This window comes from Lepus europaeus, chromosome 1, assembly GCF_033115175.1.
Source record: "Lepus europaeus isolate LE1 chromosome 1, mLepTim1.pri, whole genome shotgun sequence".
Taxonomy (NCBI): domain Eukaryota; kingdom Metazoa; phylum Chordata; class Mammalia; order Lagomorpha; family Leporidae; genus Lepus; species Lepus europaeus.
The window spans coordinates 177,436,178-177,450,289 of record NC_084827.1 but is presented as its reverse complement, the minus strand read 5'-3'; the positions used below and the strand labels follow the sequence as shown (position 1 = coordinate 177,450,289).

Below are 14,112 nucleotides of genomic sequence, written 5' to 3'. Positions count from 1 at the left end.
CGATGGCCGCAACAGCTGGAGCTGCGCCGATCCGAAGCCAGGAGCCAGGAGCTTCTTCTGGGTCTCCCACACTGGTACAGGGGCCCAAGGACTTGGACCATCTTCCACTGCTTTCCCAGGCCATAGCAGAGAGCTGGATTGAAAGTGGAGCAGCCGGGTCTCAAACCGGCACCCATATAGGATGCCGGTGTTTCAGGCCAGGGCGTTAACTTGCTGTACCACAGCGCCAGCCCCCCAATATATTGTTTGAGAGCGAAACTAGTGAAGTGACACCTTGACAGTAGGGACTCCATTTTGGAGTACCTGAGACTCCATTCTGGGAAGGCACCCCCACACACACACACCGTGAGACTCTGGTCTGAAACTATGATCTAAAACTCTCGGACCATAGTAGTCCCTATATCACACTTGGCAGAGCATAGAAACCCCCTAGCTCAAGCTTGGAAGTGAATAGGCTGCACCTGGGTTAATAATGTAATTTGTCTACATCCTACATATGATTAAAACCAGTATTTGGATTAATGTCAAGATTCTAATTGATATTAATTTTGCATAGGTTTTAGGTCAGCTTGACCCCCCGTATATTTCCCCATGATCATAGCGGTTTTTGCCTTTATAAACCCTGTTGCTTTGGGCTTCGGGGTCGAGAGTTCTTTGGGGCATGAGCCCGCTCTCCGCCGACGACAATAAAGGACTCTAAAATTTATCAGTGCACTGAATTTATCACTCGGGCACAACACTAGCAAACGCACTGTTCAGTCCCACCTCAAATGTTACTGAGACACAGTGCATGGCACGGCAAGGCACAGATCTCTTGGGTGTGCAGCTCACTGATCTCTCACACGTGGAATCACCCACACTACCCACATGGATCCCAGGCCAATCAACAGCACATTTCCAGCACCCAGGAGTCCCCCTCTCACCCTCTCCCAGCCAGCAGCTGAAGTGGCCACTACCCTGACAGATACACCCTGGACAAGCTTTGCCTATCCTTGAACCTTAAACAGATACTCCTGTGAAGCATAGACTATTCTGGCTTGTCTCACTCAGTGTAATGCCCCCAAATCAACTGCGCGGTGGCGGGCCGCTGTGCTCTGTTCTTGTGTAGCAGCCCGCGACGCGGATGTTCCCCAGTTCAGCTGTGTGTTGCGTCTCTGATCCACACGTGGGCTGTTTCCAGGCAGGACCATCCCGAAGGAGGCTGCTCTCGTCAGATCTCCGCGGTCAGTTCTCTCGAGTCCACACTCTGGAGTTTCTGGGTCTTGAGGGATTTGGACGTCTGCTCACCCGAGCACGTGGAGCACTCTCTCTCCCTCCAGATGGAAGGGGCTCCAGTGGCTTCACATCCTTGTGGATATTTCCCATGATCCATCTTTCTCACCTTAGTCACTGGAGTGACTCAGCAGCTTGTGAGTGTCATTTGCTTTTCCTGATGACTAATGGAGCTGAGTAACTTCCATGTGCAGCCTTTGGCAGATCCTCCTGTGTGAAATTCCTGTTCAAGGTCTTGCCCATTTTCATTCGGTTTTCCTTTTCTTATTAATTTGTAGGAGCTCTTTACATATGCTGTATACAAGCCCTTTGTCAGATGTACATATTACAAACCCTCAACCCATGACTTCTCACTCTCTCAATGGTATCCTTTGATAAGATCACTTCAGCTTTAATCAAATCAATGATTTTTTTTTCAACGTTCAAATCAGAAGACCTTAGCCTCTGTATATCATTAAGATTAGGAAGAACTTTATAGATCTTCTGTGCCAGTGCTTTCTTTTTTAAAGATTTATTTATTTGAGGCCGGTGCCGTGGCTTAACAGGCTAATCCTCCGCCTTGTGGCGCCGGCACACCGGGTTCTAGTCCCTGTTGGGGCGCTGGATTCTATCCCGGTTGCCCCGCTTCCAGGCCAGCTCTCTGCTATGGCCCGGGAAGGCAGTGGAGGATGGCCAAGTCCTGCACCCACATGGGAGACCAGGAGAAGCACCTGGCTCCTGGCTTCGGATCAGCATGATGAGCTGGCCGCAGCGGCCATTGGAGGGTGAACCAACGGCAAAAAGGAAGACCTTTCTCTCTGTCTCTCTCTCTCACTATCCACTCTGCCTGTCAAAACAAAAAAAAAAATTATTTATATGAGAGGCAGAGTTGCACAGTTACAGAGAGAGGGACAGGGGTCTTCCATCCACTGGTTCACTCTCCAATGGCTGCAATGGCCAGAGCTGAGCCAATACAAAGCCAGGAGACAGGAGCTTCTTCTGGGTCTCCCACACAGCTGTCAGGGGACCAAGCACTTGGGCCATCTTCCACTGCTTTCCCAGGCCATTAGTAGGGAGCTGGATCGGAAGTGGAGCAGTCAGGACTCGAACTGGCACCCATATGGGATGCTGGTACCCAGGTAGCAGCTTCCTTCTGTTCATTAGAAGAATTGAGAAGAGTTTTTTGGGGGAAGTATCCCTGCTGGGCCTCACCCCCAGGTTCCGAATCTGTTGATGAAGTCTGAGCCCAGACACTAGAACTGCTTAAAAACTCCTGCAGAGAATTCCAAGACACACTTGGAGCTGTGAATGCAGACGGTGACCCACACTCTGCTCGGCCGGCAGTGCCCGGGTGCCCCGTGCTGCTCCCCCATCCCTGCACTCTCCGCAGATGGCTGGCTCTGCCTGGGGAGCCAGTGGCTGCCAGCCCCCAGAGCAGTCCTCACTCCGTCTGCCTGGGACAGTTCTGGCTAATGCCTGCCGTCCTGATGGAATTATGCCCAGCACCCCCTGTCACTCTGAAAGGCACCCCAGCACGGATAGTGTACTCTAGGGCCACCCACCCTTGAGCTCCTGGGGGCGGGGGGGGGGCTGCACCAGGCCGCGTCCTCACCCTCCTGGGCTCAGCCTCATCCCCCTCCCTCTGCCAGCTCCCCTCGAATCGTTCTGGAAGACACCAGGTGGGCATCCCCCGAGCAGAGGGGCCTTCCCAGAACTCCACTGGAAAAGCCATGCCAGGGCCGGGGACCCCTCCAGGAACCCAGCAACGACTCCAGCTCTTCACACCTTAAAATTCTACCTAAACACTCTTCCACACAGAGACGGCTGCAAGGGCCATGACTGGTCCTTGATGTCTCCGATTGGGGGCCTTCCAGAGGGTTGTGTTGACTGACAGAGGGACATGTGACCAAGGGACATGTGACCGAGGCTCCCGAACAGCCCCAGGGGTGAGAGAGGTGCCCACCCCCCCCATGCCAGCTTCCTCTCGAGATGCCAGCCCCCCCTCCCCCCGGAGCAAAGAACAGGCTTCTTTTTTTTTTCAAAGTTATTTATTTATTTATTTATTTATAAGGCAGAGTTACAGAGAGGCAGAGGCAGAGAGAGAGAGAGAAAGAGAGAGAGAATCTTCCATCCACTGGATCACTCCCCAAATAGTCACAATGGCCAGAGCTGAGCTGATCCGAAGCCAGGAGCCAGGAGCTTCTTCCAGGTCTCCCATGTAGGTGCAGGGGCCCAAGGACTTGGGCTACCCTCCGCTGCTTTCCTAGGCGCATTAGCAGGGAGCTGGATCAGAAGTGGAGCAGCTGGGACACGAACCCGTGCCCATGTGGGATGCAGGCACTGCAGGCGGTGGCTTTATCTGCTACGCCACAGCGCCACTCTATCCCTGCTCTTTCTTACAGGAAGAGCTGGGCCAGCACAGTGCCCCTTCCCCCTCCAGCTCTGTGTGGCTCTCAGGTCACCAAAGACCCCGTGCCCCAGTGCAGGTCCACACACAGACACAGGACAACCTCAACCCTCCCACCTCCGCTGTTCTGAACTCTCGGGTCCACTCAGCTTCTCTCCCACCTTGGCTACCTCATGGCTACAAAAGAACTTGCAATGGCTACAGTGGGCTGCACGGTGGCCCCCAAAGCTAAGTGCTGGTGCTGAGCCCCAGCGTCTGTGACCGTGGCCATATTGGGAGAAAGGGCCTTGCAGGTGTGGGTGGGATCTCGAGGGGTGGAATCGGCCTGGATTATTGGCGAGGGCCCCAGGTGCAGTGACACAGGTCCTACAGGAGACAGAAGGGAGAACCAAGGGGGCAGGGCTGTGGGAAGACGCAGGCAGGGACCAGAGTGACACAGGGGGAGACCCCAGGAGCCGGATCCTATCGTGAGGAAGGATCCTCCCCGCAGCCTTTGGAGGGAGCAGCCCCCACAGCTTGACTTCAGATTCCAGCCTCCAGCGCTGGGCAGGAATGCCATTCCTTAGCTTTAGGCCGCACCCACAAGGGTGTGGTGTTTGCCGCACGGGTCCTGGTAGAGGCAGTGACTTGAGCTGGCTTCGTTGTCCCAGGCCCGGCCTCTCTCTCTCTCTCTCTCTGCAAAGCCATTCCCCGGTATGTCTGCTCTGCAACATTAGCGTAGACACACAAACACATGAGGACACACAAAGACCCACACCCATGAGCACACAGACACATAGAGGTACATGCATGTACAGACCCACAGACAAGGGACACAAACATGAAGACACACACACAAAGATACGTAGACACACAGACACACATGAGTACAAAGACACACAGATACATGCACATAGACACCCAGGTGCACACACACACGCCTCTTGGGGGTGCTCCCATCTTGGGTGAAGCCGTTCCCCAGGAACCTAGTGAGCATCTCTGGAGAAGGACGGACTGGCCCGGGGGCTGGGGCATGGGGGACCAGGCAGGCGGAACTATGCAGAGGGCAGCCCGGGGAAGAGCTCCCCACCTTTCTGGGGGTGCCCAGGGGGAGCCGGCCTCCTGGGGCTTCTCGGCTGACAGCAGCAGTGATGGGGAGGGGGCAGGGCCGGGAAGCAAGCCTCCGTAGCCACTGAAGGAGGGGGCAGCGAGGGGACCCACCTGCGTGCACTCTCCGTGGGTTCACTGGGACTCAGCCGTAGCCGCGGCTGCGGTTGGGAAGGCCTGCTTCAGCGTGAACAGCAGGAAGACCACCTCTTCATAATTCTTGGCCTCGTACAGACACCCAAACAGAGGCGAGCCGTCGGGCCCGGTCCCCATGATCTGCAGGTCCGAGTAGGCGCAGCTGCCCGTGGCCAGCAGCGTGGGCTGCGACCAGGTCTCGGGGTTGGGGGGCTGCTGGTTGAGGTATGCACCCAGGTTGGACCTCTGCTGGGAGTCGGTGGGGTGGGTGTAGAGCAGCCATCTCACCCGGCGTCCTGGCCCCGACGTGGGGCTGGGGAAGCTGACCACGCTCCCGTGGCAGCCATAGGGGGGCTCCACCAGCGCCTTCACGGCCTGGGGCTCCTGAAAATCGAGCCCACCGTTGGTGCTCTGGGCCTGGACCCTGGATCCCTGTGGGCTTCTGGCGTTGAGATACAGCACCCTCTGCCCCCCAGCCCTGATTTCTGCCACCTGGCACTCCAGCGTCTGTGGGGCCACAAAGTTCCCCATGTTCCACGTGCGCCCGTTGTCCTGGCTGAGGAAGCAGAAGGCGTAGGGGGAAGGGTGCGGGAGGTCGGGCAGGTTCCGGTAGGCGTAGGCGGGCACCACCAGGCTGCCACTTCGCAGCTGCAGGCAGTGCCCGGGGCCCACGGCAAAGGTGGCCCACGTGCTGTGGGCCTGGCCAATGACGGAGCTGGTGAGATCTGTGGCCTGGCTCCAGGTCTTCCCGTGGTCAGAGCTGGTGACGTGGCACAGCCGTGTCTTGTTTTCCTTGCTTTGCAGCTGTTGGTACTCAGAGACCTGTCCTGGGATGGCAATGAAGAAGAGGAAGAGAGTCCCCGTCTTCGCATCATACAGGGGACAGGGGTTCATGGACCGGTGGCCCTCCAGCTGCGCCTGGGCCACCACCTCCTGCGCGTGCCACTGTGTGTAAGGAGAGAGAAAGGAGAAGCACAGCTTTGCAGCCACCCCAGACGGCAAGTGGAGCTGCCCCCTGGGGCCAGGAGCAGGCAGCCACGTCTCGGCGGTCACTGGGACTGCTTCACCCCCAACTCCTGTCCAGCTCCTGGGGTGACTGCTGCCCCCCAAGGCTGCCTGCTCTCCGCTAGAGTGGCTCCCTGCCTTTCCCTCCCTTCCCCTCGGCCACATTTACAGAGCACCCACGCCAGGCCATGCCACAGCAATGACCCAGCCCTGGCTGTTCCCACTTCCTCCTACTTCCGTCCACGCACCAGTCCCTTCCAGCTTGCTGTCCTTGGGAAGTGAAGCCCTAGCAGGGGCAGCGACAGCCTGAGCCGTGTCATCTCCCATCGTCCATACGGCACACTCTTAGGGTGCGGCCCTGGACACTGGGGACTCACAGTCAGCTCCCATAACCCCCAGGCCCGTGTCGTCTTGCCCTGCAGCTCTGCTGTCTGTCGCCCCCTCCACTAACAGCTCAGCCCCAACGGGCACCTGCCCAGCCTGACCGCCCCAACCTCCTCTGCTGCTTCCTCGCCCCGGGGACAGCGTTGGTAGCTCCAGCTGGAGATGGATGGCCTTGGGTAGGGCAGGTGAGTCCCCTGAGGCCACCCCTCTGCTGAGTGGCAAACAGAACTCGGGCCCAGGTCCATCTCTTTCAGGGTCGTGCTGATAACGGTCAAAGCCCTTCAATGTAAGTGATCTCGGGCGTCTTCATCAAGATACCCACTCGGTCTTCAAGCTGGAACTTCAGGTTGCAGCCAATCACCCAACCCCTGCCTCTCAGGTTACTTACACACACACACACGCACACGCGCGCGGGCCGTCCTGCCTCACCTGCACCCGGTGGGTGGCTGCATCGTAGTCTCCCCGGCGCAGCACGATCAGCTCGGCGTGCTCATCCGTCTTGCTCCCCCGCCTCTCCACGAAGGCTAGCAGCGTCTTCTGCTGGGAAAGGAAGAGCAGAGCCGGGATCCTGTAGGTGTGGCTTCCCAGCTGGAACAAGGTCTCCCTCTGCAGGACCGGGCAGGTGGCCATGGGGCTGGAGGCACAGACAGGAAGAGGAGACAAGTCACCCACAGTCACACCTGAGACGGAGCCGGAGATGTCCACCAAGACGGGGGTCCCTGACCGCCCCCTTGCGCCACCGCCACAGGCTGACCCAGGTCCAGGCGGCCTGGCCACCCCCCTGGGGGACCCCCTCCTCTGATGTCCCGCTGGTGCCTCCCGTGGGGCTGGCAGCACCCAGTCCGTGAGCTGTCAGCAGGGGGCATTTGCAAAAGTCCACGTTGAATTGGATTTTTATTTCATTGAGTGAATCCCCTTTCAACAGATTTGGGATAACTTTTGCCGAACCCCACACGCCAACCAGCTGCTCACCCAGCTAGGACAGCAGCGTTGGCCGACAGCATCCCGCAGCTGCCAGGGACGGCGCCTGGGAGCTTTTTCTAGCTCCTCCACAGCCCTAGGGGTTGTTTTAGGGGACAAAAATCCCTGGTTCTCAAGCCTCTGCTGCCCAGGGTGCTGAGGCTCAGGCTCAGTCGCGCCCCCTCCCCTGTGGCCGTCACCTAGGGACACAGAGCGGAGGTGGCAGAGACCCCTGGTGGCTCAGCGGAGCTGGGAAGAGCCCCCAGAGGTGTCAAAAAGTAAAAGTAAAACATTGAGTATTTGAGTCAGAAGGGTAGGGAGGAGTGGAGCATCCTTGGCAACGGGGAGTGACACTGGTGTCCCATTCAGGGTGACAGACGCCCAGCTGTAGGGAGGGCTGCCCCCCAAGTCACCCCCACTTGTCAGGAGCAGCCCACCCAGAACGTGGAGCCCATGTGGCCCCGTTGTCCTGCTCCAGAGCCCTGTGGGTCAGCGGGGCCTCCCTTGAGGCTTTGTCTCAGTGAGCTGCCCTCTCTGCCCTTCCTGGGATCCTCCCCTCCTTTCCACAGGTGCTGACCCCCGGGGACCCCCCCCCCCGAAAACCTCCTGCCTGGATATTTCCCAGGAAGCACCTGCTTCCGGGGTGGGGGGACCCCTGCACAGGAGGGGGCTCTGGAGTGGGGAGTGGGGGAGTGGGTTCCATGAGGAGGGGACAGGGGCCTTCCTCCGCGCACTGTTTCAGAGTGCTGGCATTTCGTCCCTCACGGACTGTCCTCCAAGTCCAACCTAACTTATCAGCCATCTGCAGTGAGCATTATCAGGACCAGGGAGCAAGGCAAAACTCAGCAGGGCAGATGCTAAAGGTGGGTGAAGGGCGACACCTCTGTGATAAGATCCAGATAAGATCGCAGCTCAGAAGATGGATCAGGGGTTTGCTGTGGCTTCGCCGAGTTCGCCCTAGGAAGTGTCCTTAATGAAATTCCAGTGACACTGGCCGAACCAGAGGTACCTTTCTGCACCTCCTACGATGACCCGGCTCCGTACACGGCACCCTGCGGGCCCTCAGAAGGCGCGAGCGAGGTTCGCTGAGGGCATCCTCGAAGGAACTCCAAAGGGTGAGAGAGTGGGTGCAGACCAAGGCCTGGAAAGGGACAGGAGCTGGTGGCTGTCGCTCAGAGGGCAGCGAAACGGGGCAGGGGAGATGGGCCACCTCCGCCCGGAATCTCTCACCTGTCCCCAGGAAGGGGACCTCTCAGTTTTGAGAATTGAGACGGAGGTCACTGACTACAAAGCCCTTGCCACTTCTGAATTCCAGGGTATTCTCATCACCCCAGGAGAAACCCTCACCCATGAGCAGTCATTCCCCAGCGCTCTCCCAGCCCCCGGAAACTGCTGGTCCATTTTCAGCCTCGCTGAGTGGCACGCGGTGGACACTTCATAGCAAAGCAGCCATGCGGTACAGGGTCCGTTTCTTTCTCTTAGGGGGGGTGTCTCCAGGGCTCACGTGTGGTGTAGCACAAACCCACACTGCCATCCCAGCTACCTGGATGAGCGGAATTGCATGGCGCGGCTGCACCACACTGCGGCTGGAGTGCTTGCGCCCCTCGTGGTGAAATGGGTCCCCTAAGTCCGGAGGGGCCTGTGTCCAGGGAGCTGTGCCTCAAGGATGAGCATCCAAGGGAGAAGGAGGATGAAGTAGCGGGCGCCACCTTGGGCGCAGCGGCTGGGCCCTCACCAGACACCCACGTGCCCCGGCCTTGATCTTGAACTTCCCAGCCTCCAGACCTGAGCAGTGAATGTCTGCGGTTCACAAAGTCTGCAGTCGTGCAACTGCCTCAGCTGTGCAAACCGGAGGGCGCCGGTTATGCCCACCCCGGCCTCGGTTGCTGTGCACTGGGTGCTGTCCGGTTTTTGGCTGTGCTGACCATAAGCATACAGGCTGCTGCATGGACCTCTCTTAGGAGTGTGAGGGTACTTCAAAAAGTTTGTGGAAAATAAAATTTAAAAATTTGTTTTGGTGCAAAAAATGTTGAAATCCATGCATATTGGGAAACTTCAAAAAATTCAAATGTGTGCTATAAAAATAACTATGCGTATTTTTTTTTAAATTTGCACCAGAATAAAATGGTCTACTAATTCCATTTTCTATTATCTTTTTTAAAAAAAGATTTATTTACTTTATTTGAAAGACAGAGTGACAAAGAGAGAGGGAGAGATCTGCTGGTTCATTCCCCAAATGGTTGCAACAGGCAAGCCTGGGCCAGGCTGAAGCCGGGAGCCAGGAACTCTGTCTGGGCCCCTCAGTGAGTGGCAGGGCCCAAGCACTTGGGCCCTCTTTCTAGGCACACTAGCAGGAAGCTGGATCGGAAGCAGAGTAGCCAGGACTGGAACTGGCATGCCAACGTAGGATGCTGGGTCTCGAACAGTGACTTAACCTGCTGTCGCAATGGCAGGCCGCCACAGTATTCCTAGGAGTGGAATTTCTGGGTCGGATGGCAATGCTGTGTTTCACTTTTTGAGCAACTGTGAAGCTACTTCCCAAACCCCTCTGCCATTTGCCACTTTCCCCTGCAGTGTGGGAGGTTTCCGTTTGCTCCCCGGTCCCCACAGCTCTTGGCGCGGTGTCTCTTGGATGCCAGCCTTCCTGGTGCACATGCAGGGGCGTCTCGCCATGCGTTGGATTTGCATTTCCCTGATGACTAATTTTCTGCATTTGCCTGTGCTTAAGGGCCGCTGGAGTAGGATTTTAGCCCCAGGCCGTGGGAAGCAAGGGAGCGGTCCAACCTGCAGTATTTATAGGAAGTCCTGGTTCTGGTTTCAGGGAAAAGGGAGCGGAAGGGGGGTGCATGGCAGTTTTCCAGTGGGACCCAACATAAGCCTGAAGAGGCAAGGACAGGGACCACGCAGGGGAGCCTGGCTCTGAGAGGTGGAAGCGGCAGAGTCAGCGTGCTCCGGGGGGCAAACCACAGCGGAACCAAGAGTGCCGGAGCCGAAAGCACCTGCCCTGATGTCCACAGGGTCCAGGTCCCCCTTTCAACCCTGGTCGCCAGACCCACTCCCCCGGGCAGCGGGGATTCACGGTGCTCTTCTTGCACCCAGATTTGCTTAGGAACAAAAGACACCCAGCTCGCTGCTCAAGGCGGCCTGCCTTCTCCTGGGGATGCAGGGGCTACGTCTACACCCAGTTCACCAGCAGGGACCTCCTCGGGTGACCCACAAAGGCCCCGCGCCAGGGGAGAGATGGTGGCATGGAGGACCAGCCCCGAGACCCTCCTGCAGCCCCCATAGGCATCTGTCCTGGCACAGGGGAGAGGAGGGGGAGGGGGAACTCAGCGTCAGCTCCGTGCCTGTCCCAGTTCCCCTCAGCCCCTGAGCGCTGCAGACTCACACACCCACCTGCATGCCCTCATGGTAAGGACACCAGACACTCGCACGGCCCTCATGTGCTGCCGGGCACGCCTTGAGCACTCCCGCATCTCCTAAGAACCTCCGTCAACTGCGTTGCAAACCCTATTAGGTACAACGTGATTCACAGCTGCTTGTTCATTGAGCCCTCCTGGCACCCCCGTGAAGCGGATACGATGATCCTTCCACCGTGTGGATGCAGAAACCGAGGCCACACCTGAATAGCAGCGCTGGGATTCACGAATCTCCTTGGGGGAGTTCCGGAAAACCCCATCTCCCTGCACCTCGTGGAACCCCCAGGGATGCTGCAGCACCTCCTGTAGGCAGCCGGCCCCTCGGCCTGCCCTGACCCTAACCTTGGCAGGTTAACTCCACAGCTCAGGCTGACGCAGCGGTGAGAGAACCGAGTTAGCAGTCGCACGACTAGATTCTGCTCCTAATAGGTGCGCGCCTTCGGGCAAGCACCTGCCTCCCAGGGTTCTGTCTCCCTCACCTGGCAGAAAGGGACCCGGTGAGATGACCCCGCAGGTGCCCCCATCGCCTGGAGAGCCTGGATGAGATTCAGGCGTGGAGGTGGGGACTGCGTTGGAATCCAGCTCCTCTTAGGTGGGGTAGCCAGGACCCCAGCACAACTCAGTCCCGGGCAGCAGTAGCCAGGCCACCGGACAGGTAAAGCTGCCGGGCTCAGCTCTGAAAATCGGCCGTTTGTCCATAATGGTCCTACCGCTGCAGCAATGTCACCTGGCCCTGCCCGAGGCTGCCAGTGGCTGCTGCTGGCTGTGGCCTTGCCAGGAGCGGTCACAGCACCCAGCATCTCACAGGAGGAAGCTCCCCGCTCCCCACACGGCCCCTGAGGCCCTCACACTGCAGAGAAGCTGCTAAGTGGGTCAGGGCGCCGTGCAGCCGCGGTGTGGGAGGTGCTGGGTCTCGGGCTGGATCTGCCAGATTCCAGAGGCCTCGCTCCCAACCACCAGGCTTTCCTGCTATGAGACCCACAGCTGGGCCACCAGGGCCCGCGAGCTCTCCGATGTTCCCCTGCAAAGACGCTCGGCGAAGGAATCCTGCCCGATCCCTCTCCCTCTTCCTCCCTGCCAGCACTCGCTCACCCGCTTCGGGGAGATGCTCCAGCAACTCACAGACATGCGTGCGGCACCATGGTCAGCACCGTGGTGTACTGGGAGACAGAAAAACCCATCAGCCCTGGCCCCTGCCTTCCAGGATGGCGCAGTAGCAGCTTTTCCCTCTCCCACAGTCTGTGTGCCTGTGCTGTTTGGGGTGGGAGGCAGTCTGGACCCGGCAGGCCATCAGCAGCCCCGGCACAGCCCGAGGCAGGGTCAGCCTCACTCTGCAAGAAAAACCCAGCACTCAGCCTGCTCGCTCAGCGGGGGCCCAGCTGTGATTTCTGTCCCAAGCCGGGAGGGATGGGAGGCTGAGCATCCTTTGTTCAGACCAGCAGGAGCTTCAGGACAGAATGGGGTCTCCTGAGCCTAAGAGAAGCCTGCTCCTCACCTTCCCCCTCCAACGCGCCCCGTGCACATCCAAGCACCCGGGCTGCCACTGTGGCGTCCCAGGAGCCGGTGGGCTCTTTAAAATCGCCATCGTCTGAGATTCCTCAAACACGGCTCCCTCACTTCACAATTACCTGGTAGCGAGAAGTCTTGTTTGTGTCAACAGAGGAACAACGTGGGCGAGCGCTCGCAGGCGAGGGCCGGGGCGTGGGCAGGAAGCCGGGCCTGGTGAGCCGGAAGCCGGGCCTGGTGAGCAGACGCAAAGGAGCCCTTCTCCAAGAGGTCCTGCGTGATGCCTGCGTTCCTGGCTTCCCCTGGAGTCTCAGCGCCCCCTGGTCAGGTCCACGCCTATATACACCCTAGGGAGTCCTCGGACCTGCCGCCCACTCAGCTGACCAAACACGCCCCAGGCACCACATCCCCCGTGCAGGCCAGCCCCAGGCCCAATTGGGACACTGCCTGTCCTTAGTCAGGAAGAAGCTGGTCCAGCCGCTGGCCCAGTCATGCCTGACTCAGAGCCCGAGTGCAGCTCACCTGTGACAAAAGGAGGCGGCGAGCAGAACCCGTGCCCAGCGAGCACAGGCTAGCCAGGGCCTGGAGGGTCTGGGGGGCCCAGGGCAGGGCAGGGGCTGGGCCCAGCGAGCACAGGGTAGCCAGGGCCTGGAGGGTCTGGGGGGCCCAGCGAGCACAGGCTAGCCAGGGCCTGGAGGGTCTGGGGGCCCAGCACAGAGCACAGGCTAGCCAGGGCCTAGAGGGTCTGGGGGGCCCAGCACAGAGCACAGGCTAGCCAGGGCCTGGAGGGTCTGGGGGGCCCAGGGCAGGGCAGGGGCTGGGCCCAGCGAGCACAGGCTAGCCAGGGCCTGGAGGGTCTGGGGGGCCCAGGGCAGGGCAGGGGCTGGGCCCAGCGAGCACAGGCTAGCCAGGGCCTGGAGGGTCTGGGGGCCCAGCACAGAGCAGGGGCTGGGCCCAGCGAGCACAGGCTAGCCAGGGCCTGGAGGGTCTGGGGGGCCCAGCGAGCACAGGCTAGCCAGGGCCTGGAGGGTCTGGGGGGCCCAGGGCAGGGCAGGGGCTGGGCCCAGCGAGCACAGGCTAGCCAGGGCCTGGAGGGTCTGGGGGGCCCAGCACAGAGCACAGGCTAGCCAGGGCCTGGAGGGTCTGGGGGGCCCAGGGCAGGGCAGGGGCTGGGCCCAGCGAGCACAGGCTAGCCAGGGCCTGGAGGGTCTGGGGGCCCAGCACAGAGCAGGGGCTGGGCCCAGCGAGCACAGGCTAGCCAGGGCCTGGAGGGTCTGGGGGGCCCAGGGCAGGGCAGGGGCTGGGCCCAGCGAGCACAGGCTAGCCAGGGCCTGGAGGGTCTGGGGGGCCCAGGGCAGGGCAGGGGCTGGGCCCAGCGAGCACAGGCTAGCCAGGGCCTGGAGGGTCTGGGGGGCCCAGGGCAGGGCAGGGGCTGGGCCCAGCGAGCACAGGCTAGCCAGGGCCTGGAGGGTCTGGGGGCCCAGCACAGAGCAGGGGCTGGGCCCAGCGAGCACAGGCTAGCCAGGGCCTGGAGGGTCTGGGGGGCCCAGCGAGCACAGGCTAGCCAGGGCCTGGAGGGTCTGGGGGGCCCAGGGCAGGGCAGGGGCTGGGCCCAGCGAGCACAGGCTAGCCAGGGCCTGGAGGGTCTGGGGGCCCAGCACAGAGCAGGGGCTGGGCCCAGCGAGCACAGGCTAGCCAGGGCCTGGAGGGTCTGGGGGGCCCAGGGCAGGGCAGGGGCTGGGCCCAGCGAGCACAGGCTAGCCAGGGCCTGGAGGGTCTGGGGGGCCCAGCACAGAGCACAGGCTAGCCAGGGCCTGGAGGGTCTGGGGGGCCCAGGGCAGGGCAGGGGCTGGGCCCAGCGAGCACAGGCTAGCCAGGGCCTGGAGGGTCTGGGGGCCCAGCACAGAGCAGGGGCTGGGCCCAGCGAGCACAGGCTAGCCAGGGCCTGGAGGGTCTGGG

General features: G+C 60.2%; 1 protein-coding gene across 1 annotated transcript; it reads right to left on the bottom strand.

The window, feature by feature from the left end:
• Positions 1-4,879: 4,879 nt before the first annotated feature.
• NEU2 (neuraminidase 2) lies at positions 4,880-12,356 on the bottom strand. The gene is made up of 3 exons (XM_062202512.1): positions 12,276-12,356; positions 6,698-6,902; positions 4,880-5,824 (listed from the first exon to the last, which is right to left on the bottom strand). The coding sequence occupies exons 2-3, from the start codon at positions 6,896-6,898 to the stop codon at positions 4,880-4,882; spliced, it is 1,146 nt and encodes a 381-aa protein (XP_062058496.1). The 5' UTR covers positions 6,899-6,902; positions 12,276-12,356.
• Between the last annotated feature and the right edge of the window lie 1,756 nt (positions 12,357-14,112).